The 25,383-nt window shown below is 37.7% G+C and overlaps 1 protein-coding gene across 1 annotated transcript in view; it reads left to right on the top strand.

The window, feature by feature from the left end:
- The window catches only part of Ser (protein serrate), an 80,147-nt gene that overhangs the window by 49,876 nt on the left and 4,888 nt on the right, over positions 1 to 25,383 (top strand). Inside the window, exons 7-14 of the mRNA XM_036369407.2 lie at positions 6,418 to 6,551; positions 7,201 to 7,376; positions 9,591 to 10,065; positions 16,014 to 16,589; positions 16,917 to 17,044; positions 21,365 to 21,512; positions 21,637 to 21,762; positions 23,170 to 23,265. Of these exons, the coding sequence (XP_036225300.2) occupies positions 6,418 to 6,551; positions 7,201 to 7,376; positions 9,591 to 10,065; positions 16,014 to 16,589; positions 16,917 to 17,044; positions 21,365 to 21,512; positions 21,637 to 21,762; positions 23,170 to 23,265 (1,859 nt within the window). The remainder of the gene's footprint in view (positions 1 to 6,417; positions 6,552 to 7,200; positions 7,377 to 9,590; positions 10,066 to 16,013; positions 16,590 to 16,916; positions 17,045 to 21,364; positions 21,513 to 21,636; positions 21,763 to 23,169; positions 23,266 to 25,383) is intronic.

Raw genomic sequence — 25,383 nt, 5'->3', positions numbered from 1 at the left:
GAATTAAAAAATTAATTTAATTAAATTTTGTGGAATTATCTACGGGATTTACGGTTGTGCACTGGTGGCAAGATCGTTTTCCAGGAAGGATATTGAGAAGAACTAACAAAGAAAACGTTAACTTCGGCTACACCAAAGCTGTTATACCCTTCACAGGTGTGTTTCTTATATTCGTATAAAAGGGAATAAAAAGATCTTTATCTTAATATTGATCGGTGTGTTTGTGACGCATCTATATGTTTATGGTGGTCCGGTCTGACCGATTTTTTCGGAGATTGTATTGTTGTCTTGCACAATCAACCATGTCAACTTTCGTGAAGCTATAATGTCAAATAAAAAACGTTTCCATATAAGAACTTGATGAACTTTTGATCGATAAACATACCCAAAGTTAAGTGAAAGAAAACCAATTTAAGTGAGAATTATATCATAACATATTTGATGTACTATTTTCGTAAATTTCTATTCTGATATCTCTGATATCATTGAAGCTTGCTTTATATATTGTTGTCATAAGAGAGGTAAGCGTGATAGCGGTCTGATTTCAACTAATTAATTGCTAATTGCATTATAACGACGTCAAAGAATGTCATGTATTTAATTTGATCTAAATTGGTCAAGTTATTGCTGAGATTGACCTTTCACCCTATGGGTAGTGCCACGCCCATTGTTCGATTGTCTATTTAAACGATTCATATACAAACTTTTCTAATTGATTCCAGTTTTTTTCCTAAAAGCACACAAGTAATAACCTAAAGGCATACTACTTAAATCTGGTATGTTCACTAACAACACTAACAACAACTTGAAGAATAGGCAACACCTTAGTGTTTGACAAACTGTAATAAAAAGTAGTTTTACTTGTTAGAAAATCAGTTTTGAAAAAAAAAAGGTTAAACATAAAGTAATTTATGTTTTCATTAAAAAGTCAATTGATTTATTTAGAGGCTAAATTGTTGCATTCTTAACTAGAAATGTGGCAGCTGCAACAGCGCAAACAACAGCGATCAAGCTGACATAGCAATGTGTAAGTGTGTGTGTTTGGGTGCTTAACCAATGGCTTTATGTATGAGAAGCACTGAAAACTAGCGCAAAGCTAGTAAACTGTCTACTCCTGCAGAGTTAGGCGCCACATTATACTTAGACTTAGCCCAGTTGTTGGCATTTCATTATGCTTGCAACAAATGAGCAAATGCACAAATGATGCGGCCGGCAGTCATGCGACGGCGGCAAGAAAGTGTCTACAATTGCATTGATGCTTGTTGCGATTGTAAGCGGCTTGTCAGCGATGCAACCGACTCAATATGCGGCAGCAACACCAACAAACATACATACATGTGTGTTTGTGTGTGGTGTTGTTACGGCTGGAGTTAGTCGGTCAGCGCCGATTTGTTGCACTTAAATGGCACACAGTCGTGAGTGGTGTGTTCCCTTTTTGATTGCCTACCAAACGGTTGGCCTACCAGCCAACAACTGCGAGCCAGCGCGCCGGCGATGAGCGATTGCTGATTGCTAGTTGCTGACGTTAACGATGCTATTGTTGGTGCGGCAGCAGTGAAGTACCCGCGATGCTGCAGATTTTTTAGAACTAAACAAATGATTTTTAAATGAGTTTACACGGTGCATCTAGGTGCCTCGCATCATCGTGCACGTTGCGGAGATTGCGGTCGTTTTTACAGTTGTTGCTGCCGCTGTTGCTGGCCGCGGGAGGATGGCTTCGGTGACTGCTTTACAAATTGGGTTTTTATATTTTGGTCAACACCATATAACGGCTGTCATTGTGTTTATTTACTGTTCCTTTTTTTTTGTTTTTCTTCGCGACATGTTCGTTTGCAAGTTGTTGGGCAGATTTTAGTGCTGCACGTTTTCGACAACACCTTGGCGAATTTTGAGTAATTATTCTGTAAAGTTGGCAACATAAGTTTGAGTGGTGTCGGTCATCGCAGTCAGTCACATTTTAGCACACATTCAGTGCAAGAATCTGGAATAAAAGGAAAACGGTTGTTATGGAGGATATGCAAGCTATTTAGGTTTATAGACAAATGCAAAGGGAAATTAGTGCAGGTGACCATCTTAAGGCAGCATATTAAGTGATCGGTCGTCAATTACATACAGGAAAATTTCATAGAATTTACTGTGGTAATTAACAATATTGCATTCAGAAGTCAGAGTCGCGCTTTTTAATCCCGTTTTAGAAAATATCAAAGTTTTTCGTTAAAGAACTTTTCCCTTGGTTGTCTAAGCCAATAAAGCAATACATTGAACTTTACTAATCTTTATTTCTATATAATATTTTCGGTTATATTGTCACCTATAACAGTTTGCATAGCAATTTTATAAATAGCAGTGTGAAACGCGAAGCATTTATGAATTTTGATATTCGCTTTGGAGTTGGTACTAGCGTTTTCTGAACCTAAAAGTGTGACACATCTCTAGTCAATAACGCTAAAAGCTTCAAAGTCAATGGTATGTAAGAATACTATAATAATCCACAAGTTCGACCTGCATTAGCTTCATCTAACACTAATTTGATACCAATCATCTTTTTTGATTTTCAATATTCTATACAAGATCTCAGATATCTAACAGCTTGCTTCTCGAAGTAACAAAACTTTGTTTTCTATATATAATATAATAGAAATATTTTTTCTACTACTTTTAACTTTAATTGTAACGTTTATTTAAGTTTTGCTGGCTTCCCAGTTTCTTGTAACGAACTTTTATAGCCAAAGCTATCAGTGCTGCTTTGACCTATAACACACCTCGGCATTTCAGATTGTGGTAGCAAAAGCTTTAATTGCTCACCTCACTACCACATAGAGTAGTACAAGCACACACAAAATGTGCTCACCAACAATCGATAGTAGACCAAGTGGATCGAACAACCAGAACTACCAACAGCCAACTCATTTAACTAATGGACCCAATAGATCGTCGAAATAAATTGAGTTCATCGCAAAGGTCCAACTAATTTCGTTGTCAGCGATAAGACTGCGGGTGTTTAAGTTAGCTAGCTCCAGCTGTATCTGTGTTTGTGTGTGTGGGCTGTGCAAACAAAGTATGAACCAACTGGTAACAATAAAACGGAGCCTGTGCCAAGCAACGATGACAATAACAAGCAAAAATAAAAACAAATTTCAAACAGTAAAAATGCGATGACGCCGCTTACTCTTATTGCTGCCGAAACTTTCTCATTACTGACCTGCCCGATGCCTTAGCCCGAAATGCACAGTTAATCGTGTTGGCTCCAGCTGTTATGCCGCAATGTCGAGCAGACATTGAAAGCGAGTGCTCGACTATTTTAGGCGCATATTGAGTACGAAATTTTTATTGTTCTGAGAAATTGTTATTAATTGAGTTGTAGCGCGGCGGCGAACCGTGCGCCTATCGATGTACAAGCATCAGTAAGGCGGTAAATCGGTGAAAGGTAAAGCGAAGCGCACACCACTACACTATCCCAGTGCAACTCTGTGGACTTTTATGTATCTGAATGGCGCACTCTGGTGGCTGGTGGTCTCAGCAGCCAGCACCCAAGCCTTCTTGGTGGAGCCAAAAGTATGTGTGTGTGCGTGTTTTCGAAACTTCGTGCTTTTGTGTACATATATACGCACACCAAGTCGAAATCGAACTATTCGTATGGCTGCAGCATCCAGCATAAGTGGCATATGCCTATTATCTTTAGACACTTAGCGGCGTAGTAGTTCGCTTGCCACCTTCGCAGGATACTAGCCAGCGACCTATACCGAAAAAACGCATCACTTCCACTCTTTTATTTGGTTTTATTCATTTCTTGTATATTTTTTCTAGAATGTAGCCCTATAGTGTTTAACTCATGCTTACAATGATGGCCGCAGTCAATCTGCAACGCCGTTGAACCAGCTCATTTCTGGTGTGTTGCACGCATGCGTGTAACTTCTAATTAACCAAGTAACGATAGTTGCCACATTCACGTGTAAAATATATTGACTGATGGTTGCTGGTGACTGGCAAAGCGAAATACACACCAATTGCCATTTAGCGGCGCTGCATGCAGCAAGTACTTCGACTGTGGCAAATGGCCATGCCTTCCCTACTCTGGCTGCTGGCTTTTCATGTGTTTGCATACACATTTTTTTCTTATTTCTCTTACCATAGCTAAACAAGTGTTTATTTTACGACTCTTTTATGGCATACTTTCTGTGGTAGCTGCAAGTACGACAACAATCTGCTTCTCAATGGCGTATACTGGCACTGAATTGCTAGAAATTTATTTCTCAAACCAATTGGTGTCTAGACAAAGAAACTGTTAGTACTCAGATGCTAAATATGTTGAAGTTTTTGATAGAAAAGTTATTGAGTCTTCTATTTACCTTTAGTCGTGTTAATTGTATAGTTTCATACCACACATATCTCTATGTTCGTTCGTTCTTATTTTCCAAACAAAGTATTTAAAAGAAAGATTTTCTGTTTCATGGGCCTGCGGACCATTTAAGTGGATTGACCAATTAGCACATAAATCTCTCTTTTACATATTTTTTTTTTTTGTCAATAATAATGTAAATTGATCTACGGCACAATATTATTACAATGTTGCAAGTAAATTATTCGAAAAGTATTCTTATGTTAGATTAGATTAGGAGGTTAATCCTTGTGAGCCAAATTTCTTCTTTCTTGCATCATCTTTGTAGTAAGAATTTTATCAACAGCTCGTATATGTAGTATATCCACCATGGAACTTGATGGCTGTAACAAATATACCAATATATGCCACGATTACCTCAAAACCAACACAATAATGATATTTTGTGGTTGCTTTGCTCTCATTTTTTTCAAACAATTAGCCTTTCCAAGCATAAAAAAGTGTGGTTAATCAACATATAGTATAACGAAAGCCAAGAGGATTTGCTATAAGCTCAGCTAAAGTTTAGATCTATTTAAGAACTTAGCGTTAGAAGTCCGAAATATTATATTTAGGTTCTTGTGCTGGTGGAGGTATGATTCGATTTGTAGAGAAATTGATGTTCGATTAGTTATTAAACGAATCTTTTGACTTGTTAACTTTGAAGGATCTTAACTCCGGAACATATATATCTTAAATAATATGAACTCGACGATGACAAAGACGTTCGCATTTCTTAAAAATGCATTGATACCAGCGGCATCTAATACGTCAGTATGGCAAGTGATCAGAATGATAACAAAGATCACGCGAATATACTCTTAAATCAATTGAAATATCTAGTTTCGCCACAAAAATGAGGTATTTCCTCTTAATTACGCTTTCATAAAATTTTAAATACATTTTCTCAGCCGTTCCTTATATAAATATCGCATAGCCGCACTCGCCGCCACATTGTTGCAAGGGTATTAAAAGATAAATCAGTGCAAAGCAGGAAATTTTAAATCAAGCAATATTAAATTATATAAAAGTAGCCGAGCGATAAGAATTTTCGATTTGCCTGCCTGCATGCCACAACCTTTGCGGTTAATCCATGCCCAACACGGCGGCGGCACGCAGAACATTAAACATAATAAATCTTTAAAAAGCCATGAACGACGTTGGCACTTGCACACACACTCACACATATATATGTATCTATATTATATGCAAGACTGCAGCATGAGGCATAAAGCATGCGGCATGCGGCATGCTGCAGCGTGAGCCATCGCATACCGATCGCCAGAGGCAGATAAATAACTTACAATATTTCGGAGGTCATTCCCAAATGGCCGGCGGCGCGGCGGTTGCGCCGATTTGTAGACACAGTGTTGCATTTTCTTGATGCCCGCAAGACTTGTTGTTGCCGGCGCGTTGCTTATGCAAGTGTAGCGCGTCAGCCGATCTGCGAAACGAATGCGCCAAGTGCAAATTTGCGAGATGAGACTGCATTGAGTCAGCGTAACAAAATGCCGCTAAGCGGCATACAGGGCGGGCGGATGCCTGTAACATTTTGCGATTTGTTGCATGATTCGATTCGTTTGCTCGTTAATTTAGTTGCACGTTAAGATTAATTAATTTTCAACTCATTTAAAGCAAAGCCACTGCGCGGCACTGTTGTCCATTGCCAGCTCCAACATTCTCTGTTGCCTGGCTGCCCACTTTACTTGCATCGCTGATGTGTGTTGTTGCTCTGCGCAATGTTGCACGCATGAAGACATCGTTTAATCGATTTTGTAGCATCTAAGCGCAGTGCGCACGGTGCACTGCTCAATGCGCCACCACCATTATTAATGGTCTCCTTGGGCTGTCCCTTGTATGTGTGCCGCGTTTGTGGCTTAAGGCTTTCGTTTAAGCGCGCATCGGCCGCGTCTTGGCCGCGTCTTGGCCTTCAAAGGTACGCGCACAAGAATCGCATAACTCTGTACGTGTAGCAAATCTTAATTCAACTATACTATTTTTATTTAACATGTTCTTCTTTACTTCTATCATTCTTGCAGATGTCGTCAGGGCTGGCGTGGACCACTGTGCAACGAATGTATGGTGTATCCTGGTTGCAAGCATGGTTCGTGTAATGGCAGCGCCTGGAAATGCGTGTGCGATACCAATTGGGGAGGCATACTCTGCGACCAAGGTGAGTACACTGTTGTTCAGAAACATACACACACACCACTCGACATGTGTTGCATGTGTTTGCCGTTGCACTGCAAATTGCCTCGGTCGGCAGCAAAGCTTATGGCAGATATCAATGTAAGCAACCTGGCAAGTAATGCATTCAATTGCTTGAAAATCCATCTAAATTGCAACGGTGTAGCACAACAATCATTGCGCCACAGAATGCAACAACAACAACAACTGATGCTAATAGCGTAAAAGGGGGGCATGAAAGGGAATGGAGCAAGCACAGCAAGTTATGGCAAATCACACGTTTTAGCCGTGGCAATAACGCATGTTGCATATGTTGCATGTGTTGCATGTGCTACATATGCTGACGCGAAAGCCAGTCAGCTGCGCTGCGCATTAGTGCCGCAAATGCTTGTTATTAATGTGGTTGTTGTTTTTGTAGTTGTTGTTGACCGTGCAACGATTTTCCATGCAGTTTAATATATCGTTCGGTATCTGCTGCTGCTGCGCCATACTTTCGGCCGCACATGAGCACACACATGCATGTGCATAACACTCGCAACTTTCTTATTATTACATTTTCTTCATTCTTAATTTATTTATTTTGCTCATTTTCTATTTTTACTCTGCTTTTTCATATCGCCTTGGCGTTGCTGCAGATTTAAATTACTGTGGCACTCATGAACCCTGCATGCACGGCGGTACCTGTGAGAACACTGCACCTGATAAATATCGCTGCACTTGCGCCGAGGGTCTGTCCGGCGAACGCTGCGAGATCGTGGAGCATCCGTGTGCGACGCAGCCGTGCAAAAACGGCGGAACCTGTACGCTCAAAGTGAGTACCAAGCCAAATTATAACAATAACAACAAATGAACAACAAAAACCGAAAATCAAAACCTTCAAAGTAGTTTTTGTAATAACAGCATATCCTAAATGTGGCCGAGTGTTTGTTTACTTGTGTGAGTCTTGTATGACTACTCGTTCGCGTTGTTGTTGCAGCATAATAATCCACTTAGTATGAATATATTTGCAGTAAATACTTTTAAGCTTTAATGCTTTAACTTATACTGAATATTTTGTGATATTTAAGTAATTGAACGATTATTTATGATTATTTTAAGCTATAATACTACCTTTAAGCTGGATCACTTGTCATTGAGATTAAGCGTGTTTAATGAAATGAAATTCTAATAATAATAATATAATAATTTGTAAAATTAACAATAATAACTATTATGAGTAATAGAACACTAAATCAGTTCAGAAAAGTTACGATTTGATGAAATATATATCCAGTCAACTTTAAATACTATTCAATTCGGTTGGTGCCTTCGTAAGTCTGCAAAATTATGGTCATTTCAACATTAATTCTATGGAACATTAAAACTTAACTGTTCAAGATATTCTAGACAGCTAATAACTTCAAATTTGTGTTTAATAATCGGGCAGAAATGCAGCAAAATAGTTCAAAACTCTTTATCGGTTTAAAGATTACACTAAAAAATGGCTCTAAGCTCAAACATTTAATTTTGCAACAATATTTTTCATCTTCATTCAGTGTGCTCAAAAAAATTGCTTAGCTTTTTTTGTTTTTTTTTTAAGAAATTTAAAAAACTGATATTGATATTGAATTGTAAGTAGTCTAATCTAATTGAAAAAATGTAATCAATGAAAAAGAAACTTTGAAAATCTGAAATAATATTCTGTTTCTAATAGCAAAAGTGCTACAATTAAAATGCATTCTTCCGGCGCACGTTGCAGAACAAATGTTTGCTAAGGATCACAAGAACCCTCTCATGGAGAAGACTAATGTTAATAACGTCCTCTTTTATACAAAGGGGTCATTACCAGCCAACAATATTAAGTTTTAGGCGCAGTATCTTTGGGTGTTCCAAATCTTGTCTATTAAAAAAGAATTACTTGAGGTTTTAAGGCGCGTAAGGCAAAACTTTCCTGTTTTTTAAAAAGTGTTTAACTGGTCTTGCAACATTAGGCTGAGCGTTGTCATATTGGAAAATTGTCTCGTGTCTAATAGCAAATTCCGAGGATTTTTCCGCTATCGCTCGCTGCAATTTGCGGAGTTATTGCCGATAACCTCCTGCAATAATAATATTTTTACATAGTTTTTGTTGTTCATAATACAGCACCTCCTTCGAATCTCACCAAATATATACATGGTTAATGAGCTTTCCGTTGGCTGGCTGACCATGTTTCACATATGACTTTTTGCGTTTAGGATTGTCGTAATGGATTTATTTTTCATCACCAGTCTTAATTCAATGCAAAAATATAATATTTCATTTTGTAGCTTTCATGCAGTATTTCTGATATGCAAAATCGTCTTTCAGTTTCCTTGCTTTTGAATTGAACCAGCTGCTTATAAACGTTTTGAAATGCGCTAGGCCATCCCTTGGTGAACCGCACGAATATAATTATAAACCAATAATGTAGATATTTCAAAGACAACAATATATATACATGCATATAATCGAATAATTTGCTTATAATACAAAAAGAGAGACGTTTGTCGTACGAAGTTTGATTTCAGCCGCTATAAGTACTATCCTACTGCAGAGTTTATTAATTTTAATTACATATAAGTGCATGTAAACTAATCTGAGCATGACTTTATGTATGTATGTATGTATTTACGTGGGAATATCTGTATATTAGTAAGCACCAGCTGTTTGTAAGAAAACTTATCGGCAACACACACATTCATACATATATACACAGGTTTAGAAATATGCTTAATATGAGATATTAATGTTTATTTGTATGCCATAACGCTGTTTATTACAATTTACTTCTTGCACATTGCCTCATTTGGCGACTTCTCAATAACATATTTTCTTTTATTTCTCTTTTTTTGCATTTTTTTACGATTTTCTGTTGCCATTTCATGCTTTGCAATTTCATGGCTCCACTTTACGGTACACAAAAACAACAACCAACACATGTGCCGCGTCTACACACACACACACATACATCGTGCAACTGTTAAATCCGCAACAATCTGAACCACCAACCGTTCCGTGCATTGCGCAGGAATCAACACTCCCGAATGTAACAACGTTGCCGACATATCGTGCGATGCGCGGCATGAGCTCGGCAATGGGCAAACCAGTTAGCCGCCGCGATTCACTGCTCGGACTAGCAGGATTAAGCGGCAGCGCGGCGGCCACAACGATACCGACTGGCGCAGGTGGTGGCGGCAGCAGCGCGAGTGGTGGTGCGGGTGATGGACGCGGGAACAGCACGAGCGCCATGAGTGCATTTGCCGCAGCGGCCAAATTGCTGCCAGGCGGCGGCGTTGGTGTCGCTAATCCAGCGCTGGCCACATCCATGCTCATGCAACTGCAACAGTACCACAGTAACGCTGGCAGCAGCGGCAGCAGTCCGGGCACGAGCAATCTGCTGCACTCGCATCACTCGATCGGACATCGGGCACAACAGATACCACCGGTTGGCGAGTACACTTGCGCCTGTACGCCCGGCTGGACGGGACCATCATGTGAAATCAGTAAGTATCAGTCTATGAGTATGTACGAATTGGTAAACTAAGGCGAACGCCATGGCGATCAGGCGTTGTGGCGATAGCTTGATCGGCGGCTACGAGTTCGGTGCGCGTGAGCGCATTTGCAACATTGCTTTGATTTATGTTTCATACATTTATTCGTGTAGATTTTGCTTGGCTTTTTTTTGTTGTTGTTTTGTGTTTTTGAAATTGTTGCTGCTGTTGTGGCTGAGGCGAGTTATTTCCCTCCGATTAAATTGTATCTATTAGTCGCATTGACTGAACGATCGGATCGCAAGCGATCAGGTGAACAATCTGTGGCTACGCTTGGTAATTGGGAAAAGTAGAAAAAATTCAGTGCAAACAAAAACAAGAAACATTTTGCGCTTACGCTTGCTTGTGTCTATCGTATGTATGTGGATATTCGATCGGTCCATGCCACGAAATTGAATAAATGCAACAAAATGGCATCAAATGAAAAGCGCGTAATTGCGTTCGAGCCGCATGCTACAAATTGCCGCACAGCCAATGCCGAGTATGCGACGCCTAATAATGCTTGCGAACATTTGACGCATGCGCAGCGCTTTAATTATGCAAAATTTAAGCGCATTTGTAAATCCAACTAGTTCGCAACTTTTGTGGCGCTGTTGTTGTTGCTTATATTACTACTATTTGCCGTCAAATGCTTTTGAATGCTTAATAATTTACTTCGCTTCTAAGCGCGTCCTCAGCTCAAAGCGCTTTCCTTTCACCACCAACAGCACCACCGGTCGTTCATGACCTGCGTTCGCCGATTAACTGCAATGTTGCATGCCCCATTAACAACAACTATGTAGTACAAATCGGCTAACACCTGTTACCATTACTAATCGCATGCTAATGCCTTGCGCTGATTCCATTTCTCGCGCTACCCGCTGCTATTGCCAATCGATTTTTTATTACCATTCGAAAGCCACATTTAATATGCGATCAACTGAAGACTTAAGCAACAAACTTGCTGCGCCGCCAATTGAAAATTTAGTATGTTCGATTTTTCTTTTGAACACTTTTATTCGCTCATTCGTGTCACGAGTGAATGTAGTCGAAAATTTCACATGAAATATATGCGAAAAAGAAAATTCATTAAAATAAGATTTTAAATGATCTCTGCGCATGCACTTTGCTACTCTGGCGCGCACTTTCGAATTGAATAAATGCTGCTTATTATACAAAACACTCGCGCGCACTGCAAAGTAAAAAACGGAAAAATATGCGCGCATATATACACATATACAGGTGCTGAGCGTATGTCAGCGAAATGCAAAAGTGACCTGCGCACCGCCACTTATGACTAATTGCTCGACTAATGTAGTACGTATGCGAGCTGGCGCGACCGAGTGCCAGCGACCTGTGTAACAAGCGCACATGTGACTTTGTCCCACCGCCTTTTCCTCAAGCATAACACAACAAACAAACATTGGGTTTCTCTTGTTTGACTTGCGTATTTGTTTTTGTGCTTATATGCATACATCTCTGTGCGCAACGAAGCGCATGTTGCTTTTAGTTCGGTGGAAATGCATCACTTACAACCGCTGAACGTGTCATATGTATGAAATATGTCTACAAACATGGCCATTGCAATAGCAACATAACAACAACAGCAGTAATCACATCTAAGATAAATCTTAACACATTTTGGTCACTTAAGATTTTTGTCGTGTTGCAAGCTAACAACTTAAGCGGTGTTTAAAGCATATATTTTGAGGTGTGATGTATTGCATTGTGATGAGCTGGAAAGAAAATGTGCGTTATGAATAACAAATTATAAGAGATTACACGCGCAAAATTTTCCACAGAAATTGTTAAATGTGTTGCAAGGGCCATTTTCTTGACATGCATCCAGATTTCTTATTTTATTTTTACTTTTTTTAAGAATATGAAAAAATAATCAACTTTCATTTAGAAAATAGTCTGATGCTACCATAAGTCTTATAAAAAAATATAAATAAACTCATAAGGCTTGATATAAATTTGTTCGAATTGGAAATCTTATAAATTCACTGCAACTCTCGTTCTTCGGCTCAAAAATTATGTTCATCGAACTTAAATAAAGAATGATAAATATAACAATAGATTCTTTACGACGGATTAAATTAAGAACAGTTTTAAGATTTAAGACACAATAACAATGCTTTACTGCTCTTTAAAATTTGGCAAAGCCCTTACGTTACCTTGAGCACTTCAAAGTGAATATTTGTCTTTATAATCAAGCTGAAAATTGGCTAAAAGAGGTAATAGTTGAAGGACCGAGCCACTTTCAAGATGTTGTCTATGTAGCATGAAGGTCAGTAGATCAGCATCATTACGCTTAGTATATTATAGCTATACTCCTGCTAACTCAGAATTAAATACCACTTTATATGTATTGTAATCAAAGAATATCCTAATAAAGCTAGCTTGAAAGATGTGTTGCTTATTATAGACTCGAATCGTGATGAAGTAGAGGCTTGCTGAGGAGGTGCCTTAGAGAGCTAATCTCATCTAACAGCTTTTTTTACTCCCAATTATCTTCTATACCTTTACTTGACTTTTCAGCCTTAAATAGAGTTATTATATCCTGAACAGGGTCTATTAGGTTTACCGCGTAGTTTGTAAGACTCAGCAGAAAAAATCAGAGACAGAGAGACTTGTCAAAATCAGAGTCCTTGGATTTTTGAGTTATCGATCTGAAATCTTTCACACATTCTTTTCCTTCAAAAAATTTGAACGATCGGAATGCTTGTATGGAAAGCTTTTTCATTTGACAACATATATTCAAAAAATTTGGTATGAGTTATTTTCAAAGGCATCGCTATAATCTTCGAACATATTTTTCAAATCGGCGCACAATGGCATATAGCTGCCATACAAATTGTTGTTGTAGGGAATATTAACATTTTTTTTTCCTGAAAATGTCTGAAAGTCGTTGAAAAAATACCCACTATCAAATTTTAAAATTAAAAAAATCATCAATTCCATAACTATAGTTTAATTATTTTATTGCTATTTTCTTCCAATGCCGATTTGCCTTCCAAGTAAATGAAATTTGCTGAAATTCAAACAAAATTAATGAGAAATTAACCTGCCATGTAGCTTATATCACAAATGTCCGTAAATTATTTTTTCACAACAAAAAAATATCTACAAAAACACGTACCCTTTTTTTGCGTGTATTTGCCGCATGTAATGCCACAAATCACATGAAAATGTAACATGCTGCTCGCGAGTAGCAAAAAGTGGCAACAAAATGACTACAAAACTAAGCGTCTGTTGATTTGACTTTTAAAGCGATTTGTAAGCTTCACAAGTGGGCTGAGTTCAAGCACATAGCTCGAAAGATTCTAACACACACATACACACATAGTACTTGTATTTATACGTTGCTTATTTTGTGTTTAAGTAAAATCACACACACAAACTTACCAAGTTACTCGCATATTTACAAAGAATGTGTGTGTGTGTGTGTGGTTGAGCAAATAAAACGCACGCAAGGCTACACGCAAGCACAAGTTTCAGCTTGCAGCTCTGCCCCTAGCAGCCTCATAAATATATTTACACATACACATACATATGTATATATATATACCGTAAGTTATATATATATATATATATTATATATACCGTAAGTTACATAAATGCGTTTGTGTGCACAAACAGCGAACTTTTTGTGTGCGCTTATGACAAATGAGAGGGTCTTGTCAAGAAGGTGTTAAAAGCATTTTTGCTTTATTCCGCGTACTTGCGTGTTATTGTTGTTGGTAGTTAGAGTGTGTTTGCTAGTATTTTGTGTTTATTCTTCAACGTCGCATTTCCATTGCTTTGATGCTGTATCGCCGTGCGTGCATTCAGGCCTCTGCCAGTACTATTGACACGATCGCTGCTCGCATGCTACACTTGCTATTGTTTGACTACAATTTCGTTTTCCGTTCAGGTGTCCGCAATGCGCCCTCGACTTGCCGCTTCAGTTCGTAAACTTTTGTAAGTGGCATTCAATGAGTCTGTAAATACAAACAGCCCTTTGATTTTCTCAATTTGCTCGGCAACACTGCCAAGTCAAAAGCAGGGGTAAACAACAAAGTCAAATATGATAAATGAAACAATGCCTATAGTATTTGCTCGGCGCAAATAAAATTAAAAGTTTTCGAATTTGTGTATCTTCAGAAATTGTCATCGATAGAAAAGAGAAAATATTGTTACTCGTGCGGTCATGCTAATAAATTGCTCAAATAAAATCGGAAAATGTATATTTTTAAACATTTGGGCAGCCACAGAGTCAAATAAAAGTATATGTTCAACTAATTTTCAATTTATTTATAAAAAAAAATGTATGCAGTCATGTTAAATTTGAAAAAAGGTTCATCAGTTTTGGTACTTAAAAAATATTTGTTGTAATTTTTGAATGATTTACATTGTGGAACATAATGAGAACTTTACTTCAAAACAAAAAAATATATGTTTTTTTCGAGTTAATCGCTACTTTATCATAACTAATTTCAACAAAAATCTCATATTTCTATTTATGACTTTTAAGTGAGTATACTATGCCTAGTCATTATTGTATTAACTGTCTTGAAAATGCGAAAAGAATGCGAACATCTTGGCTACAAATTTTTCAATCGTTCAGGAGACTCATCTGGTATTGAAGTTAGACGCTATTGCAGATTTGTGTTCGGATCAGGTTATTTCGTCTATATGCATAGGTTTCTCTTATTTTGAAATTATAACAGAAACTAAGAAATCTCAATTTTTGATTGAAAATCAGCCACTTGAGCTCAAATAACATCACTTTTCACAAAACTAATTCCGGCTCTCATGAACATTCGATTCGATTTTTTATATAATACTTAAAAATAAGGAAAATCCATACAAGAATTATAGTGCTCCGATAGCAGTTCCAACAAATGAGCTGTTTCTTGTGGAGAACAGGCCATGTGCAAAATTTCACAACGATTTCTCAAAAACTGAAGGGCTAGTTCGCGTATACATACAGTCGGACATAGCTAAATCGACCCAGCTCGTCATACAGATCATATATATACATACATACTTTACATCGGAGGCCCAACATTTTCTTCTCAGGGTTTAATAAAAATAGGGGCCACTATATTTAATTGCAAATTTTTTCAATTTTTAATGCGTTTCACATTTATGAACATACGAACATTCCCCCTCTTCATAACCTTGCCCAACAAAATCATACCCACCAATGTAGGTTCGTGTCTTTAGTCTTTCGATGCGCCAACTGCGCACTTGAGTGAATTCCTACAAAATTTGCCTATCGCACATCGAAATCGAGAGAGCAAAGCATGCTTAATTGTGTAATACTACAAAGGGAAACAAATGTAAACACACGCCTATTTGCGACTACAACAGCTAAAAGACAAAAAATGAATCAGGCAAAAAGTCGAAACAAATAAAGATAACACAAGCAGCGAGCGACAACACTTCAAATGGCAGAAATAAATAAATAGTAGCACAAATGCAAACATTCGATTTCCAACAACAGATAATAGAGTCTCACCACCAAGATACTTAAGCGCTTGTACCCACATACATGTGTACAACATACGAGTACATGTTTCGATATGCTCGAGGAGCACTTGATTTGCAGCTTCCTTGCTGGTCACAGCGCAGATCTCATGGCTGCCACATCATTCAACCATCAGCCGAACGCGAGCCGCCGGGCTCGGCTGGTCCATCTGCTGGTCATACACAAATCTATGTTTATATGCGGATGCGCTGTTACATGTGGGCATACAGTTACAAAAACAACAGCAATTGCATTAACAATAGCAAAGCACATTAATAGACAATGTTGTATCTCCGATTTGTATCAAGCAAATGCCACAAAATAGCTATAGAGAAAAATAAAAAAAATTCCAACTCATGCCTTACTTTATTTCGCTTGTTTTCCCCTACCACCTCTCCCCATATAGATATCGACGAGTGCGCTGGCGGTCCATGCGAACACGGTGGCACTTGCATCGATCTAATCGGCGGCTTTCGCTGTGAATGTCCTCCCGAGTGGACAGGCGATGTATGTCAAATTGATGTAAACGAATGCGAGGTACACTATACAACAACAACGAGCAACAACAACCACCACAACAATCATCATCTAAACAATGGCGCTGGAACGTTGGCCGACGCGATTTCATCAGCGACTTCTTCGGTGGCGTTGATTGCCGCCATAAGCGCTGCGTCATCTTCCACAGCTGTCACGGCCGCCGCCAAGGCAGCGCTGCAATCACAGGCGGCAGCTGCGGCCAATGCCACGGTCATTAGAGCAGCAGCAGCGCAAGGCGCGACGCAGGCCGGCACAGTGGGACCATGCATAAATGCACAGCAATGCGTTAACATGCCAGGCTCCTTTTCGTGCGTCTGTCTCGAAGGTTGGGGTGGACCAACGTGCGCGCAGAACCTGGATGACTGTGTGGGGCAGTGCAAAAACGGCGCGACCTGTATCGATTTGGTGAACGACTATCACTGTGCGTGCGCAACCGGCTTTACAGGTGAGTGTTGAACGCTATTAAAAACCAATAATTATATACATAACATACATACTTGTATATATATATATGTATATGTATGTGTGTGCAAACATAAAACAAATCTAATCATAAAATGTGTGGCAAATAATTTTAAAGTCTGTCCAATGCCGCGCCCGAGTTTATGGACGGGCTGCGAGGTGCGAGTTGGGCGGCGTAGCAAGCCACTTATTTTTGATTGGTTTTACGGTTTGTTAGAATGATTTGGAATGCTTTCAATTTTTGTAAATACGATTCCGTTACCTGTTGAATTACTTTTAATATTTGTCTGCTTATTTCGGCGTTTTTTAGGTCGCGACTGTGAGACCGACATAGACGAATGCGCTAACTCGCCGTGTCGCAATGGTGGCGAATGCGTGGACTTGATTGGCAAATTCAAATGTATCTGTCCGCTGGGTTACTCCGGATCGTTATGCGAGGTAAATGTATTTGTTATATAACCGTTATTGTAGCGCAAAAAATTAAGTAGGCTGTGAAATTGCAAATATGTCGCGCACTGAGTTGCAAAAACAGATGAAAGAGTTTATAGCATTAGTGTTTGACATTTGGGTTGCGGTAGAAATGACAACTGAACTTATTTTTTAAAAAATTCGGAAATAAAACAATAAATTGCTGTATGTAAAACATCATCATGGGCAATTCGCATACAGGAATTATTAATTACCAATATTGTTTTGCTTTTAAAAGACCTGTTAAGACCTTAATTACATACTAATTATTGTAATTTTTAATCGGTAAGTTTTTAGGCTCATTTATCGTTAAAAAAATTTAATTTTTCCCAGTAATATTCCACAAAAAAAAGTTCAGAAAATTTCAATTCTTAGAAGGACATAAGTAGATTATAATTTCACGAAAAATAATTTTCAGAAAATTATACAATTTCATACATTTTTATACCCTGAACATGGTCATAGATCTTATCAAGTATATATAATACCTATAAATGATCAGCGTAAGGAGCTGAGCCGATTTAGTCCGTCTATATGTATACTTGTATATGCGAACTAGTCCCACAGTTTTTTACATATTGATCTGAAAACTTTCACCCGTCCTTTTCTTACCAAAAAGCTGTTCATTTGTCGGTCAAACCGCTGATATCGAACCACTATAGCATATAGCTGCCACATAAACTTAACGATCGGAATAAAGTACTTGTATGGAAAGCTTTTTCATTTGAAGAGATATCTTCTAGCAATTTAGTATGGATTATTGCCCATGTCAATGATGCAATCTCCAAAGATATTGTTCAGATCATATTACTATAGTATATAGCTGCCATTAAATCTGGCCGATGAAAGTTTTTGTAAGGAATCTTTTGCTTTTTATGAAGTTAACGTGCTTTCTTGTATATTTTTTTTTTCGAAGATATGTAGTTGAAAGTTATTACACTTTATGCTGGCCATTATTAAAATGCTATATGCTGAGCATGCTACATAGAAAATTAGTTTAGTAAAAAACTTCTTCAGTGAAAGTTTTTAAAGTTCAGCCTTACAATTCTAAAATATTATATATACCATATAATACAGCTTCACCCGCGGCTTCGCTCGCTTTGAATACCTTAAATAAATATCAAATCATCTTCTGCTGTGGTGGTAACCAGAAAATCAGATTTGGTCTAATTTAAAAATTCGATGCATTTTTTGTTGTGCTTGAATTTCAAAGTTTTTGGCAAACAATCATATCTGCCAAAATATTTTTTTTCAATTTTAAAATTTATTTTACAAACGTTTACATTTGATATGCCATAATTATTTTTTTTCACAATTCTTAAAAATTTTATTTATTTTTTTAATAATAAGCAGTCTATGTCCTCTCCAATACCATTAGGAATATGTGTACAAAGTTTCATGATAATCGGTTGAGTGGTTTCGGCATGAAAGCTCAACGAATATACTTACATTCACATCTATACTATTATATTAATATAATATATATTATAATATTAGTAGAGATATATACATACATTTACCATAAACATTAAATTTGTGTTATGCGGTGCTAAACTAGGTAAATAGTTAAATACAAAAAGTTTGGCGCTTAAGTCTTTTGTTTCAATTTGAGCGCTTAGATCACTGTTTCACATTTTTTCTGTAGTTTTTTTTCAAATTATTTGCCTTTCGCCTGTAAGCAATTTGCCTATCAACACTTCAAACCAACAAAGCCCTAATGAAGTACTCAAATAGAGGGAATGCCTTTATTTAAGAGCCAAAAGCACAGCATGGTGCTCTAAGCACATCACAACGGCATTATTTCTTTTATTTATAATCTTTAATAATTCATTGAACACAGCAAAAAGGCATATTTCAAATGCTTGACTATAATTTGTTGCGCGATTTGTCTTGAAGCTCCGCTCAACTCTTCATTGTGTGACTAGACTTAAGCAAATTAATGCGCTTTAAGTCCAATATATGAGTCACTTGGCGTTGTTTGACTCGAATTGTGGCGGATTAGGATCTTTGAGAATTTAAATATCGTAATTTTTTGATTTCTCAATGAGTAAGAAAGTTCTGGAAAATTTTTGAAAAGCCACAAAGCTATGGTTTTTATAGTTTTGTTTTCTACATAAGCACACTCGGCGCTCATTCCGACAAAACGCTTTTCCTTTTCCATAAGCCGCAACAACATTCTTACAACTACGAGTGTTCTGAGCTATCATCGGCTGCTGCTTACCGTATCGGAGTATCGAATGACAGTGAAAATCTCTTATTTCCCTCACATTTCGGCTCGTTATGTTCTCCGTTTTGTTTTGTTTTCCTTTTTGTCTAATAAAAGGCACACACGCTTGCATCACATTCAAGCAAACGTTCTGAGTTGCCCAGCATTGGGTCGACTAGGCGTTGGGGATCAATGCCAAACAACGGTTTCTCCGCTGTGTCTTCGATTGCCGCAGGTAGCGCTGAAAGAGTAATGGCAGCAGCACCAGCACTGCCACACGCCGCAGACTTCTCGCTGCGCTCTTGCCACCGCAATGTGGTACATATGTGCATGTGTGTGTGGATGCGATTTGTCTGTCATATGAATTCGATGCTTTAATGCCTTTTAACACTAATCGCATTACGAGCAATCAATTGTGATGAGAATATAAAAATATATAAAACACATGAACGAGTAACGAATATACTCGCCTGAGTATAGCGTATTCAGCCAACCAAATAATCAACTTCAAAGAAAAAAATCAATAGCAACAACAAAATAGAAGCAAAAACAAGAGTACACGATGGTTTGAAATATTTGTGGCAAGTTTTTTGGGATTTTCTCACGTGTTCGTTACTCGAAGGCATTGTTGTTAGTGTTGTTGTTGCTAGAAAAGTTTAAACTCACTCGTATTTGTTGTATTGTATAAACGGTATAAATTTTGTTGCTTTGGTATTTATTTTCTGGTTTTTTATTACTTTTTTCTGGTTTTCTTTTTTTATTTGTGGTTGTGTTGTTTTTTACGCCGAATTTAAAACTAAAACTCATCATTTTCGGGGTGTTAATGAAATTTGGAGATTTATGCGCATTGCAAGCGGTTTTATGTTTGTCTGATGAATTGGGTCGTTCGGGATTATGGTAGCTTGGCTGGGCAGCTAGGATGGCCGCCGCAACGGTTGTGGCTCCAGCAGGAAATGAGTATAAATTGTTTAGTTAATGAAAAATACGTCATTAGCCGGCAAAATGTGCGTGTGTGTGCATGCATATGCTGGGCAATGAAATGTTTAAGCTTGCATACATATTGATACACATCGATACATGTGTTTATGTAAATTTATTTGGAGTTAAAGCGGCGTAGATGAAGTTAAGGAATGAGGATTCGCAGCAGTAGTAAGGGTTTTTGCTTTTTTCTTTGTTTTTTGATTTCTGCGGTGCGTTCTCTTATTTGCATGAGCGTTGCAGTGGTGAATGAACAAGATTTTACAAGCCGGTTTGCTATTAGTCATACGCCAGGTGATTTCACTGTGAGTTTGACTTTAATATTTATGGAAATTTCGCATTAAATATGTTTTTATGATGATTGAGTTAATTTTTCTAGTAATATCGATGGCATACGTAAATAAATTTGCCATTTATTTGCTGTACAAGTTTAAGATAGTTGCTGCTTTAAGCCGAATGGAAGCAAACATAACTTATGTGGATGTATTTAACTTAAGGGGCTATATACACTTGTGAATTTCAATAAATCGATTTTTTTATCAATATATCAAATGGAAAATATATTTTAAAATATGTTTGGAAAACTTGAAGTTAAACCGCCAAATATTTTCGGAGATATGAGCGTATTTGTAAAATTATATTTGTCAACTTTTTTTTTACTTTTGTACAATAATTTCTCCAAAATGGCTGAACCGATCGACTTAAACGACCTTCTCAGGTACATATATTTGTCAGGTAATGATTAAAGGAATAAGATAATTGATAATATCTTCACTGCGATGTGTAATGTGCAAATTTGTATTATTTTATTTATTTATTAAATATAATGCTAAAAAAAAACATTTACAAATACCTTGTATATCTGGCCCAATAATGCACGTAAAAAATGTTTCTAATTAGATATTTCAAATATTTCTAGAAATTGTAATTTTTTCGTGCATAATAACGTGCTAAGCATTTGTTGTTAGTTTTTACATTATTTAAAAATTCCACATAAATAATAATAAATGCTTTGCCTGTAATAGTTCCATATAAGTATTCATAGAGTTTATTAAAAATAAACATTTTACAACATTTAAAAAAAAATTATCGCAACTTACTTTCAGGAGGCCAAAGATCACTGCACACCCTCGCCATGCCTGCAAGGTCGCTGCCTTAACACACCTGGCAGTTACTACTGTCACTGTCCGCCCGATCGCGCGGGAAAGCATTGCGAGCAAATACGGCCGCTCTGCTCTCAGCCGCCTTGCAATGGTAAGCAAAATGCAAAAAAGGAAAAATAAATAAATAAATAAAAATAAAAATATAAACATATATATACGATATTATCAATTATAGCGCTCGCTACATTAATCAATTTTGTAATTTCCCCCCACAGAGGGCTGCTTCGCCAACGCCACAATGAACGCGCTGCCGTGCAGCGGACACGGCACTTGCGAAATCGGCGACGTGGGCACATTCTGCAAATGTCATGTGGGCTACACGGGCACCTTCTGTGAGCACAGTAAGTAGAACGATTTCAATTACAGCAACAAAAACAAGCACAAAGTAAACGGCATCATTTGTAAAGAACATATGCAAAAACGTAAGACTTAAACAGCGAACTTTATGCGCAGCATTCACGCAAAATCGTAAATCCATAATTAGCCGTAAAGCTAATAGTTTGCTGAACTCAAACAGATATAAAATTAATCATTATTCAATCATAATAAAAGCACGTTGGAGCAAAAAACAGAAACAGAGACATTAACAAAATACTTTCCCACCATTTAAGCGCTTATGCTGAGAATGTAAGTGCTCGCGCGCTTAGCTGGCTGGCTGATTGAAGAGGGAATTCGACGAAAGACTGGCTTTGTTTAGAGCTTTAGAGAAGCAATATAACTGGAAATAAACCGAAGGCAGCCGAGGTGTAATCAAAGACGGTACACGGCGCGGAAGCCCATCCTAGAACAATGGGAAGCACTTTATTTGAATGCTGCACTTCCCTGGAAAGCGTCTGCACCTTCGTGAGTTAATAAATCAACAATAGACTGCAACAGCACAGTGCATGCGAAAAATGCAACACTTTTCAGCGACACACATTGTCAGCGGCTCATTGAGAAACTGATGAATAAAATAGAAGCAAATAAGTTCGAGAAATCGATACAGAATTCCTAATGGCGGGAAGATGTGCAGATGTATATGTATGTGTGATCGCATGTGCAACACCACGTTGATCCGATTGAATTTTAGGCAGTGCTGAGATTTAACCAAAATGAGAGCTCTTAACATGCGAAACGAAAGCGAAGACGAATGCGAATAAGTGTGTGTGTATCTAGAGCGGAAAAAATGTTAATTAAAATTTTTAAGATTCATTTAGCTAACTCAACGCAAGCCACTAAATGAGTCAGCAGAGCGCCGATGAAAGGAAAAAGTAGGCGGTGCTGGTGGGGAGCAACGCGCAAATTAGTTGACTGCCGCTTGCCGCTTGTTGCCAGCCGAAAACTCAAGCAAACTGATAGGCACATGCATGCAAATAAAAACATACAAACATTTATCTGACAAAGTCGACCGCGAAACTGACATGGCGCAGGATAACAGCGCACAACAATGGGCAACGTCACTGCCGAGAGCCGAGCGCCGAAGAAGATGTTGCATGCCGACAAAATGCCGCTGCTAAGCCACCACTAGCACTGTATGGCTGCCACAAACCCAATTAACTCGCCAGCGTGAATATTTTGCAACAACACTGCGACTTTTACTTTTTTGCTGCATTTCGCTTTTTTCCATTGCTTAATTTTGAACGAACGCGGTTCCATCTCGTGTCCTTGCTTGTCTCGTTGTTTACATATGCGTTTTCTTGTCTTCTTTTTATGTGTTTGTGCTGCACAACTGACGTTCTTGTCTTGTTTGCTCTTCTTGCTACTTGCAGATCTAAATGAGTGCTCGCCAAATCCTTGTCGAAATGGTGGAATTTGCCTGGACGGCGACGGTGACTTCACATGTGAATGCATTTCTGGTTGGACAGGTAAGCAAATAAATAAGTCAGCGATAGGACGGTGTGGGAGGGAAAGGAGAGTTGAAACTTTACTACGAAGTGGTGGCATTAATGAGCTGGCATTCGCGAGAAATGCACTTTTGGTTTTTGTTTTATTTGTGGCAAGTGTAACTTAATGAAAATGTATTGGCGGGTTCCAACAAATCGCAATTCGATCGAAGTAAAAACCTAATAATTTCTCATATTCGCTTCATGTGAGCGTCGACACTTGAGCTTAAAGACTTAAGCGACGAACTCAGCTGAAGAAAATCGAAGGTTTGATTAATCGAAAGTGAAAGGTCGCAATTTATAATATTGTATATTTGTGTCACACGCGATTGCCTGTATAATTAGGCGACTATTTCACTATAAGTATGATAAATAACAATTTAAAATAATATTATTTTAACTGAGCTTTGCCAGAGAACGCTCTTAAATCGATTATGCAAATGATCTAGATTATGCGCAGTGATTAACGCGTTCACGCTTAATTAATTAGCAATAGTTGTGGGAAATAATTTGAATTAATGTGTTTGTTAATTGATATTGAAGCCATTGGCGAATAAAGGCTATACATTTCACTTCTAAATATGAATCTAAACTTTTTAATTAATTTTTACCTTTATTTGAATAAAAAGTTATATTCTTTAAAACAATTTGTTGCCACTAAATGATGATGTGAACAAAAATTTGAAAATAATTTAGTTTTGTAGAGAATTGTAAACAGAAAAAAGTCACTGGAAACCAAATCTGGCGAATACAGTGGCTGAGTGACATCTCTCGTTTCGTGTTTGGTTAAAAAGTCTGTCACAAGTGTGCTAGAATGTGACGCGCATTAGCGTGATGAAAAGCTCATGCATTTTCTGTCCACAAGTCCGGTTGTTTACGACGAATTGCTTCACGCAGACGACTCGAAACGGCTCAGTAGTGGAACGAACTAATGGTGAACCACAGCACGTTAATCAAAGAAAACGTTAAGCATCATCATGATTTTTGACCGACTTTGACGTCGTTTTTTTGGGCTTCGGCTCATTTTTGGAAACTAACTCATTTAAACTAAACGTGTTGACTCGATTCATAACTGATGTTGAGACCTTCTGTTATGTCCCTGATGCCAATACGACGATTTTCAAGCACCGTTTCTTTAACTTGTTCGAAGTTATCGTCTAAGGTGGATGGACAACTCCCTTCGCCACGATGGAAATTAGAGCACAAGAGACATCCAAGGCAAAGGAATTCAAACTTCTTCAAATTTTAGCTACTGTTGTAAAAAAAACCATTTTCAAAACATTTTTGGACTTGCCTGGCTTAAATATATCGGTCTAATACCGTTCTTCAGAATGAACGTATAACATCAATTTCCAGTCAAATGCGGCCTGGTTTAAATATATCGGTCTAATACCGTTCTTCAGAATGAACGTATAACATCAATTTCCAGTCAAAGGCGGCCAATATCCTCATTAGAAATTCTATCATTACCAGTAATTCGTAATTCGAACCTTATACTGAAAATAAACAGGGGTGTTGCAGAATCTGATAGTTGTCGGAATCAGAATTGAAACCGATAAGAAAATGTAGTAGGTGTCTTGAATTCAGATATCATTGGTTTGACGTTCGAAACAGAAATTTTATCGGTTTTGGGTGTCACGGAAACCAATTTTATCGGTTTTGTTATCAGAAACAAAGCAAGAGGGTATTCGCTGACAGATTTGAATTGTAAGTTATTTAAATAATTTGTATTTTGTTACGATTTACTTTATCGTTATTTCGATAGGGTAAAATATAAGAATAAAACAAAAAATGTCATAATTACTCAGTTTGTGGAACAAAATCCAGATATTTTAAGAGGATTTACAAAACGTAACAAATGTAATTTAACACCCACATGCGTCTTTATTCAGTCGATAATGTGATATAAATCTGTAAAGAAATAATATATACAAACATACAAGTATATGTAGGCCAAGTTACACATTCGACTCCCCTGGTACATCAATTGGACTACTGTGATCCTTTAATATCTTCCTTTTAATTATTTCGTTGTTTTTTTTTCTTCCAATAAAATAAAAGCTAAAATAGCGGAGCTCATTGCAAATAGAGTAGACTTCT

The sequence above is a fragment of the Bactrocera oleae genome, chromosome 2 (genome assembly GCF_042242935.1).
Source record: "Bactrocera oleae isolate idBacOlea1 chromosome 2, idBacOlea1, whole genome shotgun sequence".
Lineage (NCBI taxonomy): Eukaryota > Metazoa > Arthropoda > Insecta > Diptera > Tephritidae > Bactrocera > Bactrocera oleae.
The sequence above is the reverse complement of the archived record's forward strand: the minus strand, read 5'-3'. Positions and strand labels throughout refer to the sequence as shown.